General features: G+C 34.6%; 1 protein-coding gene across 1 annotated transcript; it reads left to right on the forward strand.

Moving 5' to 3' along the window:
* Positions 1-9,586: 9,586 nt before the first annotated feature.
* Positions 9,587-11,900, forward strand: LOC107468880 (60S ribosomal protein L17-2). The gene is made up of 8 exons (XM_021133853.2): positions 9,587-9,763; positions 9,922-9,932; positions 10,205-10,314; positions 10,458-10,498; positions 10,952-11,182; positions 11,276-11,378; positions 11,469-11,536; positions 11,614-11,900. Exons 1-8 carry the CDS (start codon positions 9,587-9,589, stop codon positions 11,677-11,679), a joined length of 807 nt encoding a protein of 268 aa, XP_020989512.1. The 3' UTR covers positions 11,680-11,900.
* The last annotated feature ends 1,691 nt before the right edge of the window (positions 11,901-13,591 follow it).

The following is a 13,591-nucleotide window of genomic DNA, read 5'->3' on the forward strand; positions in this document are numbered from 1 at the left end:
AGAAGAACCAGATGCTAAAAGCGCTAGAAAAATAGAACTAATAAGAGAGCAAATAAAGAATTAATTACCTAATCGATTGTAATATTAGTGATTATGTTATGTAAAATCAACATTCAATATTGAAAATGTATTTGTTATCATCGTTATTTTAATATTTATTCTCTTGTGTACAAAAAATTGTATTTTTTAAGTCATTTATCCAAACGTTATAACTTTAAAATAAGCACTTCTATAACTAAAATCCAAACGCAAAATAACTTATTCATAAGCTGCTAGTATTAAAATTCCTTATATTTTAAACATTTTTTCAAAAGAGATTATTTAAGAATTTTACCCAAATTAGGCCTTAGTGTCATAAAAATTAAACTTATTAAAATACTAATAAATGTCTAGTCAAACAAAGAAATTCATGAAACTTAAAATTATAAAAGCAATGTAACTTTGTAAAAATAAAATACAAAAATATTAGAAAGTAAATTTATAATTGACCACAAACAAATAATAAAAAATAAAGTTTTAAAATTATCTTGGATTAATCAACACTCTTGAAATTTCGCGTTAATCCTTATAAGTTACACTTAAATTAGCTTAACAATATGTATACATCTTTTTTTTATTAACATTGGGGCTAAAGTCCAAAAAAAGAAAAACTAACCAAAAACTATTTTGGAGTGAACCATTGCTACAATATTAGCAAAGAAATGAAAGAAAATACAAAATGATAATGAAGAAAAGAAATGACAACCATAACTTAAACTATGACCAAATGATGTCAATTTATCAGTACAGGAATTTGCTTCCCTAAATTCACGATGAAGAGTCCAGCTACTGAGCCTGTTGTTACATAATCCTTATTGCTGACATAAGAGCTCCTACCGAATGTAAGTTACCCAAATCTTGAGAACATAGCCGCACTGCTATTGCTTAATCAACCTCAATCTCAACATGGGAGTATCCCATGTTAATGATTAAATCAAAGTCGAAGAGTATGTCCCAAAGCTTTGCTGCTGTCACAGTGCAAGCACCCAAATTCGCACTATAACAAGCCATAAACTTATCATTGCTATTTCTAAGGATACCACCACAAGCCGCTCTGCCATCCTCACTAACGAAATGAGGTGGCTGCCATTTAATAAGCTTCTCTACAAAAGTTTCCACCCTCTCCTAGATCGCATAGATTCAGAATGAGCTCTATGATGGTCTTGTTACATATAACAAGCTATTTTATGAATCTTCCTTTCATCTGGGACTCTATCCTTATCAAAGACAAAGGTATTCCTTCAAAACCACAGGAAGTTTAAGGTACTAGCAAAGAGGAGGGGCCATGGAACCCCTTTGAAGAGAAGTTGGGAAGATAAGTTCTCCATCAACCAAGGAATGAGAGGTTTGGTGAAGAAATTATATGGACTCAACCTATTATCAAAGACTGAGCTATATTCCTCCGAACGCGCTCCTCATTTGTTAAAAGTGCATTATTAGCTACCAACCAACAGAAATTGCGAAGCCTTTGAGGGGCTTCCAACTTCCATATCCGAGTAAAAAGGCTCGCATTTTTAGTACTAGTAGGGGAGACAAGGGCAGAACAAGTTGCCTTTATGGCAAACTCCCCATTCGGTGTTAAAATCTAAGCAATCGAATCCTCACCCAACTCTGTTTCTAGCGGCTTAATAGAGGAAAAGAATGAGAGCCAATCATCTCCTAAACTGTAACTAATTTGATCAAAGTTTTAACTATTATCCACAACATAATCGCAGACTTTTTCATCTTCCATATCTGTTGTTACCTCTGCGCAAAGTCCATCAAGCAATGAACACCTGGGATCTAATGATGCCTCCAAAAATCCACGGTCTGACCTAATCCTACCCTCTATATAAGGTTCCTCTCAAATTATTTTTAGATATGAGAGATACCTTTCCAAGCATTAGAGACACGTTGAACAGGCTTTATCACAGAGATGGTATCATTACCGCCCTATATTTACTGTGGAGGACCTACACCCAAAGAAAGTCCCTATTATGAATTAACTTCCAAGCCAATTTCATCAGATTTGCATTATTCATAATTCTGGCCGATCTAAAGCCCAGGCCTCCAAATTTCTTCGGTGAGCAGAGCTTCTTCTAGCTGAGTAAGTGGGGTTTCCTACCAGAATTACTACCTCCCCATACGAAGCTCCTACATATGCTATCAATCTTATCACAAACCCTCATGAGAATCTTCATGGTTTGCATAATGTAAGTTGGAATTGAAGCTAGAGCCGATTGGGTCAAAGTAACTCTGCCTGCTAGAGAGAGATTGTGAGCCTTCCACGTACTCAGTCGACTTGTCATCCTATCAATAATAAAATGAAAGTCCTATGTTTTAGTACGGCCATAGAGGAGAGAAACACCCAAATACTTACCCAGGTTTGAAGTTAGTCCCATACCTAAGGCTTCACTAAGCTTTCTCTTACGACTAAAATTCATATTCTCGAAGAAGTAGACGCAAGACTTTTCATAGCTAACTTTCTGACCAAAGCAATGACAAAACAAGTCAAGAATATCGCAAGTTAACTCCACCTGCTCCATTGATGCTTTACCAAATAGAACGATTTCGTCAACAAAACATAAGTCTGACAGCTTTGGACCCCTTCTATTTGTAGTGATTGGCTCCCATATATTATGGTTAACCGCCATTGTGATGATTTGTAATAGCCGTTCAATACACAACATGAACAAGTAAGGTGACATGGGGTCATCTTGTCGGATACCTCTAGAAGGAACAAAGGGGTTCGAAGGAGTCCCATGCTACAATAGATTCATGTCTGCAGACGAATAGCAACTCACTATCAAATCGATCAGATTTTGTGGTAAACCTACTTCCTAAAGAGTATCCTAGATGAATCTCCAATTCAACCTGTCATAAGCTTTCTCTAGATCTATCTTAATTGCCATATAACTAGTAGTCTCTTTTTTAAATCTCATAGAGTGTATAGCCTCCTGTGCTACTAAAATATTATCAGCATTTTGCCTCCTAAGGACAAAACTACACTGAGCTGGGTTTATAAGTTTGGACATAACTTCTTTTAGGTAACTATCTTATAAGAGACGTTACACAATCCAATAGGACAAAAGTGGCTAAAGTTCTCAGGAACTTCCCTCTTCGGAATAAGAGAAATATAGGTATTATTTACCTTCTTAATTTCTGCATGATCCATAAACACCTTTTTCACCCAATCTTCAACCGAAGTCTTCACAAGGCTCCAGTTGCTCTGGTAAAACATAAGGAGAAGACCGTCTGGTCCCAGAGCTTTCCAGGCTCCCATAGAAAAGAGAGATGCAGAGACTTCTTCTGTTGAAACCATTCGATCCAGGCGCCCAACCTCTCTGAACATCAAAACAGGGAATAGTCCAGAAGCTACCAACTTCTCATATGGCTGATCTTCAGTATAGAGTGAAAGAAAGTGAGTAATACCCAATTGCTGAAGTTGCTGGGTGTCGTCCACCCAATCATCGTGCTGGTTCTTAAGCATCGTCACTATATTTCTACACCTTCTAGCAGTTGCCAAATTATGGAAGTAGGAGGTATTGTGATCCCCCATAGTTTATCCACTTGCACCTTGAACATTTTTTCCAAAGTATCTCCTCTTGACTCAAAATTGCTTCTAGATCTCTCCATAACTGAGCTTGGAGTTCCTCCAAAAAAGGATTCACTTCAAAATCAAGTTTTAAGGAGACACCATTTAGTCTGGCCAGAATTCTATTTTTTTCCTATGAATATCACCAAAAACTTTCTTGTTCCAAACCTTTGCGGCTTTCATAAAATTAGCAATATTTTGGTCCAAAGAAGTTTCATTCTTCCAGTTCTTCTTCAACATAGAATTAAAATTCTCATGAATCAGCCATGAAGTCAGAAAATGAAAGGGGTGACAAGGGAAAGTAACAGTACTGTCAACCCAAAACTCCAGAAATATTGGGACATGATCTGATTTGGGTTTGGAAAGATGCTTTACCACAACATAGCTAAAACATTGGGACCAAGCCACATTAATTACATATCTATCCACTCGTCTTCTAGTAGCTCCTTTTTGCTAGGTAAACGATTGACCTTTAAAGCCCAGGTCTTGTAACCCACACTCTAATAGGCAATCCACAAAACGATCATGGTCTCTAGAGTGACCAGAGTTACCCCCTGTGTCTATAGCAAATAAGACACAGTTAAAATCTCTTCCTACACACCACTCACTAGTCAAATTTTCAGCAATACTTTTCAGACCTTCCCATAGACTACTTCTCATACCAATTTGTGGGGAACCATAAACAACCGGAAAGAACCAAGGACTTTCCAAGCCAAAACAAAGTTTTATGTGGATATATTATCTGTGAGACACTAGAACCTCAACATTCCAAAAATTCAAATTCCATAAAACCCAGATACCCCCAAAAAATCTGACACCTTCTTCAAGAAATCAATCTGAGAAATCAAACCTATTTGCAATTTTGTTCGCCTTTGGACCCGATAGATGGATTTCCAAAAGACACGACATATTACAACTGAAATTCCTACATAAATCTTTGAACATTTTAGAAAAACCTTTCCTACCAACACCTCTACAATTCCAAGTAATAATATTCATAAAAAAACAAACAGGGATAAATAGAGACAACCAACCGAAGCAGCTGCAATCAAGTAGAGCAGGAAGCTGGTGTGGTATCTACCACTATCTTTACGGACACATCCTCCATTGCCATGGGATTCATATGATTAAGAGATAAACTGAGGACCTGTGTTGATCCAGGGTCTGGCAAGTTTGCAGCCGCCAATGCTTCTTCTTTAACATTTCCCTCATAAAATTTAGTGTTGCGAGAGCCTCCTTCGAGGGTTGCTGGATTTGAGTGAAAGGCACACCATCTAAGAACGCATCATCCCCCGCCACATACTTCATCTGCTTTATCAAATTCAAAGTCCTCTAATACTCCGCATTTTTTAGCTCCAAGTTATCTTTAGAGTCTCCTTCCACTACTTCTTTTCCTTTTGCCAATGGTGCCTCAAAGATCTTCACTCCACACTCCTTCTAACGGGTACCCCTCCCTTCTAGGGGCTTTAGAAACACCTTTTGGCCCAATTAGCCGACTCTTAGAGGAAGATGTGTGTTTGGACATAGCTAGCTTCTTTGTCTTTACCACTTGGGCTAAGTGCTTATTTGATACGAAACCTTCTTTATGGATATGTGCTCCCATATCAGACTCCTCTTGTTCAGCATGTTCCAAAGATTGAAATCATGAAACTGACCCAATTGGGTTGGCTTTTTGGGTTGAAGGCCCAACCGGACCATTGCTTTGATTAAACCTTTTTAGGTTGAGAGCTTCTTAGCCAACATCCACGACCCAAACACTCCTGAAGATTCAGCTCCTTTCATGAAATTTGAAACCCCCTAAACCACGGAATTTTGTTCCAACACGTTAGGCAAAGGTTGAGTTGAACTAGGAACAGTTAATTTTGAATTGTCCACAATGTCTCCCATTGCTGCATCTGGAGGATCTCTTGGGACCCTACTGCCATCCATTGTTGCTTCTCCGTGCTCCTTCTTCGATCTCCTACTCTCGGGGCAACTGTTAACTCGATGACCATACTCACCGCAACCAAAGCATATGAGATATAGACTTTCGTACTCAACCTTAAACTCCCTTCCAAGAACTTTAATAGCTGGAACAAGCTGATTTCGCAGATACACCTCCATGCATAAACATGCAAACTTCTCCCTCGAGTGTATAGAAATAGTTTGATCAATTTTTAACATTATTTCAATCTTTCTGCCTACCATCCATAAAAAGTGATAGGTGTAGAGTTCCACCAATAGCTCCGGAATTCTCACCCACACTGCTAATTTTTACATCGCATCCCCTGACGGTTGAAACAATGGTCTCTATCTTTGTACTAACAGGTAGTGATCTACTACCTGCCATGAGCCTTCAAAGAGCGCATGCTTATAGTCACCTTCGTTGCCAAAACGCACAAGGAAGAAATCTCTGGTTAGATCAATGACTTTAACATTCCCATTCTTGGACCAAATGCGTTGAACCTGCGACTCCATCATTTGAAATCTAATATTCTTACCGAGCACCTTGACAATAAGAGAAAGCTTTCATGAACGACACTAGTCATTATACTCCGCAAAACTCACCTCAACTTCTGGCTTTGGATTGAAGGGAGTTGCTCTGCCGCCACCCCTCATTAGAGACCTCCTCCAACATATAGTCCTCAACCACCATCTGAACAATCTCCTTTGGTGAAAGAGAAATTCCCGCACCTCCCATCAAGAGACTATCTTTATAAGAGACTTCACATATCCCGTTTTCACTGTTTGACTTCAGCTTTGAGGAAGTCGCTCCTTTTCCAAACTTGAATGGTACTTTGGCTCCTTATCCCTTCACAGGTTGCATATCTACGCCCGTCGATCCCCATTCTCCTCTGCCTCTACATCTAGTAGCACTTCATCCCCATTGGAAAATTGTTTCATCAGGTGTTGTCGTTCTCTCACTTGTAACTATTAGATTTATGATATGAGGAGTTGATGATGATACGATAACGAATTGATGATTGATGAAGATGATATGTATACATTTTATATGATTAGTTAAAAATGTAACTACAATTAATAATAAAATGCAATAAGGTATGACGGGTTCAGAAGGCCTTCCAAGGGAGTCATGAGAATTAGGGAGGGGTTTAGAATTTAGAAAAAAAAATTTTAATTTGGAGGAAAAATTAAGATTTAGAGAGAAATGAAGGATTTGGAGAAAAAATAGAATTACGAGTATAAATTATAATTACTAATTATGATAAATGATATTTTTGGTAAAGAAAATATTAAAAATTACTTTTACTTCGCAATGTGTTGTTAGCTTTTAGAAAAAGCAAATTATTTCCTTTTTTTAATAAAAGTAATTTTTAAAAAAGTGATACCCAAACATATTTGAAATTTTAAAAAGCATTTTTTTAAAAAATAAACCAATCCAAACTAACACTTATTTTAATTACTGTCTTTCTTCTAAATGCTACCTAAGCGTTAGGTGTGTAAGTGCGTATAAGGCTGGCAATGGGTAGGGTAGGATATGATAGGATTTGGATTCTACCCTAAACCTACTTGCGAGTTGAGAATCTCTTAATCCTAACCTTATACCCTACTTGACTCTACTCGCATGAAAATAATTTTTTTCAAGCAAATATAAAATCATTCTATATTTCATACATATTAATAAAATAGAAAATAAAAAACTAAGTTCAAATTAAATTTAAAAACAATTAAATTTTAAAGAAATCCAACATAAAATTATAAATAGCAATGATCATCAAGTTTTTAATAAAATTAAAATAATACAAAACAAAGATAAAATGTCTTGTCACTCTTTTTCTAACTCCAAACTTTTGTAACATTACTCTGTTGTCAGTTCAAAAGATGCATCATCATCTTTATTTGCAGCAATGGAAGAAGGAGGAACTTATGATTTCCGAGTGAAAAAAATTTAAAAAATGATGAAATTAATTTAGGATTTTTAAATTCACTTGGTGGTTTAAAAAATTGTGATATATGAATTTTATTTTTAAGTTTTATTTTTATTTTAGAATAACTTTATAAAAAAAACATACTAAATTAATAATTTAAATAATTAGCTTAGAGGTTCTTCTAAATTTTTACAAGGAAGAGGTCATGGTTTCAATAACCGCTTCCTTCACTGTATATAATTTTTAAATATATATACTTATAATAAATAATATATTAGGGGTGTGAATAGGGTTTATCCTAAACCTGCACCCAATGTTAACCGCAAACAAATTCATACTGTACTCTACTCTATCTACAGTTCTTAAATTTGGAATGGACGAATCAGTTCGATAAAAAAATTAGTGAATTAAATTTTCAACTGGTTTGGATTAAATGCCAGACCGTTTTTACTATTGACCTGTGAAAAATTAGTTTAACCCACAGTGAATTGATCAAACCTAAATTGACTCAGATCTATTGGCCCGGCCGGGTCAATGTAACTCGCGCGCCTCCACGGTGCACCAGCGCTGCGAGGATCATAGTAAAAAATAACTTTTTGTATTAATCCAAAAAGCATTTTTCTTGTGATTTGAACTTGGAACCTTCCAAGGTAATGCACATGAGTCATCCACTAGGCTAGTATTTTTTTCCTTTGTTAAATAATATGCTAATAATTATATATATAATGAAAGCAATACCTTTTGTTTACCACACACTTATCATCCTAAAAAAAACTAATAATTAATATCATATTAAAGTAATTATATATTTTATATTGAAACAATGAAATTTAAATAATGTAAAACATTATTTTTATTCTCCAATAATAATATTATATTTATTTATTTTTATAATTTAATTTTAATACATTGACATTATAAAATATTTTACATAGTTGTCTTATTATATCCATTTTTTGAATAATCATTTATACGATTAAATATATAAGATAATTATTTTTGTTGACGTAGCGTTATCTGAAGACATACATATTTAAATTTTAACTTTTGATTTTAATTTATTTTTATAATTTTATATTTTTATTTAATTATGATTGGATCAACCGCGTGAATCAATGACCTAACAGTTGAATCAATAATCCAATGACCCAATCGTATGACCGAGTCAATTATCAATTCGGTTCTGATAACTATGACTCTATTCTATTTACAGCAGTCTATGATGCACGGAAACTGACATGGACACGGGACACGTCAACACGGGAATTTTAAAATCTTACATGACACGAGGATACGCATACATATAAAATATAAAGTATTTTTTAGATAAAGCGAAATGATATTTTGATATTTTATTAATATTAAAGTATAAATTAAAATTTTTAATGTCTCATTTTAATTATATCAAGAATTTAAAATATTTTTTATTTTAATAAATAATAATATATACTATATCTAAATTTATTTTAAGAATAAATGTTAAGAATAAGACTGGACACGCTGACACGTGATGATATTTAGGTGTGTCCAAGCGTGTCCGAAATTTTTTTTATTTTTTATTAAGACACAGTTGGATACAGCAAACACGCGTGTCGGATGAGTGTCAATGAGTGTCGTGTCCGAAATCTGTCCGACACGCAAACACGGCAACTCAGCGAAGTGTCCGTGATTCATAGACAACAATTAAGTAAGCAAGGCTATTCGATCGGGTTGAATACCCGTGGATAAGATACATGTTGATAAACCTAAAGGCATAGGGTAGATGAATTTGTGATGTAATCAAGGTTTTAAAAACTAAACCGGACCAACTAGTTCGACCGAATTAATCGAGAACCAGTCACCTGCCGATTCGGTTGACTCCCAAAATCGTCCTAAAAAAATTAGTTGGACCGGTGACCGGGTTATCAAAAGTTCCATTTTTTTATATTCACCAAAAACGGTGTCGTTTTGACGCAAAAAAAAAAAGACCCATTACCCATAGCTGATCCAACCCACCCCAAAGAGCCACTCACACATAACCTCCCTTAACTCTAATTTTCTCTTCCAGTCTTCCTCTAACGGCCCCAAAAGGAACTCCACCGTCCCCAACATAATCGACGCAGCAATGACCACCCGTCGTTGTTACCATTGCGGACTGAAGGTCCTCTGGTCGTTCTGGTCTTCTGGTTCTCTAGTCGTTGTCTGGTCCTCTAGTCGTCGTGGGAAGCATAGTTTGAAGGTTTCATCATCGTGGACATCTATTCTGTTGTCATCATCGTCGTCGAACATCTCTTCTGTTGCTGTGAACTCTAGCTTTCTTTGTTCTATGTCGCGATAAGTTCAAGTGTTTTGCAATTAATTTTTTTTATTTTGTTAATTAACTATATGAATTGATGTTCTTTAGTCCATTGATTTATTTTTTAATTTTGTTAATTAACTATATGAATTGTTGTTCTTTAGTCCGCTGATTTGTTAATTAACTATATAATTTTGGATTCTGAATTTCGAATGTAAAATAGAATTTTGAACAAAAATGATATAATTTTAGATTTTAATTTTAGACAAAATTGATATAATTTTGGATTCTAATTTGCTGTAATTTTGAATTGTGAATTACTATATATTTAATTAAATCAATTTAATTACTATTCGATTCCAATCAAATCATTGACTCGACCGGTTTAATAACCGATCCGGTCCGCTTCAAATTACGACTCCAATTTATTTGATTGAAAAAAAAAAGAACGAGAACAATCTTTCTTCTTCATACTTCCATCTGTTCTCAAATCTCGCTATGGGCTCTTAATTTTTTCCAGGTGAAGTACTCCAGAGAACCCGAAAATCCCACTAAGTGTATGTTCCCTTTCGGGTTTTCTTTAGTAGAATTTGTATTTGAATCTGTGTTCATAGCTATTTTGATTCTGTGGATATTTTTCTTTTCTTTTTACTCAATTTGTTTGTTTTCGCTTAACCTAATGTGATTGTTGCAAATGTAGCTTGCAAGGCTAGAGGCTCTGATCTTAGGGTTCATTTCAAGGTACGATGTTCTATTTACCTTTGGAACTTTATAATTTCTTACTTTAATGTGAAATCCCGGAATTTTAGAGCTAAGCCAAAGAATGTTTGTACTTTGTAGTAGCCTTTTAGGGATATGATAATCCATTGTTGTTTTGGGTGAACCTCCGTTCCTATTTTGTGGTTGATTGTTCAGTAAATGATGTGACAAACTATATCATTTATGCTTGTGGGGTTGGGTACTTCAATATGGAACAATTGATATAGTGAATAACCCTTAAAAGAACTGCATTTGTAATAGCAATGGTTAATGTTTCAAGTTGATGATTGTCGTTTTCTTTAATGCACATTTGATAATTTTGTCGAGGAAAATTCTATATTGATAAAATGTATAAACACAGTTTATATTACTCATTTTTGTTCTATATTTATTGAGCTGGAAGTAAGAAATTGTGTTGTAAAATTTTCTGTACAGAATACAAGGGAGACTGCCTTTGCAATCAGGAAGCTGCCCCTTGTTAAGGCAAAGAGGTACCTGGAGGATGTTCTGGCCCACAAACAGGCTATTCCATTCCGACGCTTCTGCGGTGGTGTTGGGAGGACTGCCCAGGCCAAGAACAGACATTCCAATGGACAAGGACGCTGGCCCGTGAAATCAGCTAAATTCATTCTTGATTTGCTCAAGAATGCTGAGAGCAATGCTGAGGTGCGCTGCGTATATGTATTCAAGATTTGCTCTACTTTGTGTCTACGTTATGCTTGAGCATTTGGAACTCATGTTGGTTTTGATTTCTTGCAGGTGAAAGGTTTGGATGTGGATGCTCTTTACATTTCTCATATCCAGGTTAATCAAGCACAGAAACAAAGGCGCCGCACCTACCGAGCTCACGGAAGAATCAATCGTAAGTTGTAATCTGCGCATTCTATTTTTTTTATTCGGTTTACATAATACCATTGCTTGGTATACTATTGATGATGCCTTTTGTTGGCAGCTTACATGTCATCACCATGCCACATAGAGTTGATTTTATCTGAGAAGGAAGAGCCTGTCAAGAAAGAGGTATTGATTTTACCTCTGAATTATTTTGAATTTATTTTCATGTTACAGCAAATGTTCATTTATTGTTGTTCTTGTAGCCGGAGACCCAGCTGGCAACAAGCAAAAAGAAGTCTCAAGCTATTCGTAGTGGTGCTTCATCCTAAATTGTTGTTGAAGCAGATTGTCGAAAGTCCTAAGTTGTCAGTTTTGTTGCTCGTTATTTGTCATGGATTTCTCTTGTAGAAGAATGAACAGCACTTCTGCTTCACATAGACGCTGTCAAGTTAATTTTGAGATTCTTGGAAATTTTGTTTTGGAAATGTACTATTTGTTGGGTATTACCTAGTGTCTTTAGTTAAGCATTAAAAATGGTTGATTCAGGATCTATGATTTTGTTCCTTTTCTAGCTTTTGCCTAAAGAATTTTCATACGCAAGCATGTTATCGTGGTAACTTTTTTTGGGACAGTTCTAGAAGAATAAAAGATAATAATAGGTTAATAACGTTTATATAGAGAGGGTTCATTTTCACAAGTGAAATCTCTTTGTGAAAGAAGTTCTTGAAAGGGAAGTTAGACTAAGAGCACCAGCAAGGAAGCCTTATCCCATTAGGTGGAGTTGACTGTATGAATCAAATGACGCCATTGAGTTCTATAATATATTATGTCTACGGAGAGATTGTTTATATATAAATCTCGTTTAACTAACTCATGGATGGACTTCTTAAGTCTTTCTCTGATCTTTACCTTTTGTCTATCTTTCATCTTATTTACCCTCTTGATTGATTATTCTGTCGGTCTTCTTCTCACATGTCTAAACCGCCTGAGACACGATTCTACCATAATAGGTGTTATTTTAACTCTCTCTCTTATATCTTCGTTCCTTATTCTATTCAATCGCGTATGACCACTCATCTATCCCAACATTTTTATCTTTGCCACACTTGACTTATGTTGGTGTTCTCTTTTGGCCACCCAATACTTTATACCATAAAAAAAAGTTGGTCTGATAGCAGTACGATAGAATTTACTTTTAAGTTTTAAAGACATTTTTTTTGTCAGATATAAAATCAAACGTACTCTGTCATTTTAACCAACCTGTTTGGATCTCATGATTTATATCCTGTTCATTCTTTCAATTATCCTGTATAATGCATCCAATATACTAAAACTTTTAACTTTTCGTAGGATGTTGTTTTCTCCAATCTTCGCCTCAGTATTAGAGTTTCTCTTTCGGCGGCCGAACTTACATTTTATATATTCCGTCTTGCTACGACTTATGCGCATACCATACACTTCTAAAGTTTCTCTCCATAGATCTAATTTCTTATTTAGATATTCTCTTGACTCTCCCATAAGGATAATATCATCAGCAAAAAATATGCACCATGACACATGTTCTTGGATATGTGTAGACCATACACTTTTAGAGCTTATCTCCATAAATCAAAGTTCTTATTTAGGTATTTCTTTGACTCTTCTATAAGGAGGATATCATTAACAAAAAATATGCACTATGACACAGGCTCTTGGATATGCTCTTTGAAATTATACTGAGGACATTAGTTAAAAATTTAAAATCAGCTCTATATTTCCTACTTAGCTAGTGTTAGTGTGTTAGAACGATTACTCGGGGAATAAAAACGAATGTTGTAATATTTTAATTAAAGAAATAATACTTTAAATTTTGGGTAAAGTATATTTTTGTCCTTAAATTTGGTAAAAATTTTAAAAATATTTTTAAGTTTTATTTTGTTCCAAAAGTTTTTTATTTATATCAAATATATTATTAATAGCTAAATTTTCAAAAAAATTAAAACAAATTCAATAATAATGCATGTTAATTATGTTTAAATTTTTTAAAAATTAACCGATAAATATATTTAATGCAAATTAAAATTTTTTGGTATAAAATTAAAATAAAATAAAATTTAAGAATATTTTAAAATTTTTTACCAAATTTTCGAAACATAATGGATACTTTATTCTTAAATTTAATTCTATATGACTAAATGAGTATATGAAAGGTTAAGAGGATATAGTAAAAGTAAATTTATGTATTGAAATACATGTAATGAG

This window comes from Arachis duranensis, chromosome 10 (assembly GCF_000817695.3).
Source record: "Arachis duranensis cultivar V14167 chromosome 10, aradu.V14167.gnm2.J7QH, whole genome shotgun sequence".
NCBI lineage: Eukaryota > Viridiplantae > Streptophyta > Magnoliopsida > Fabales > Fabaceae > Arachis > Arachis duranensis.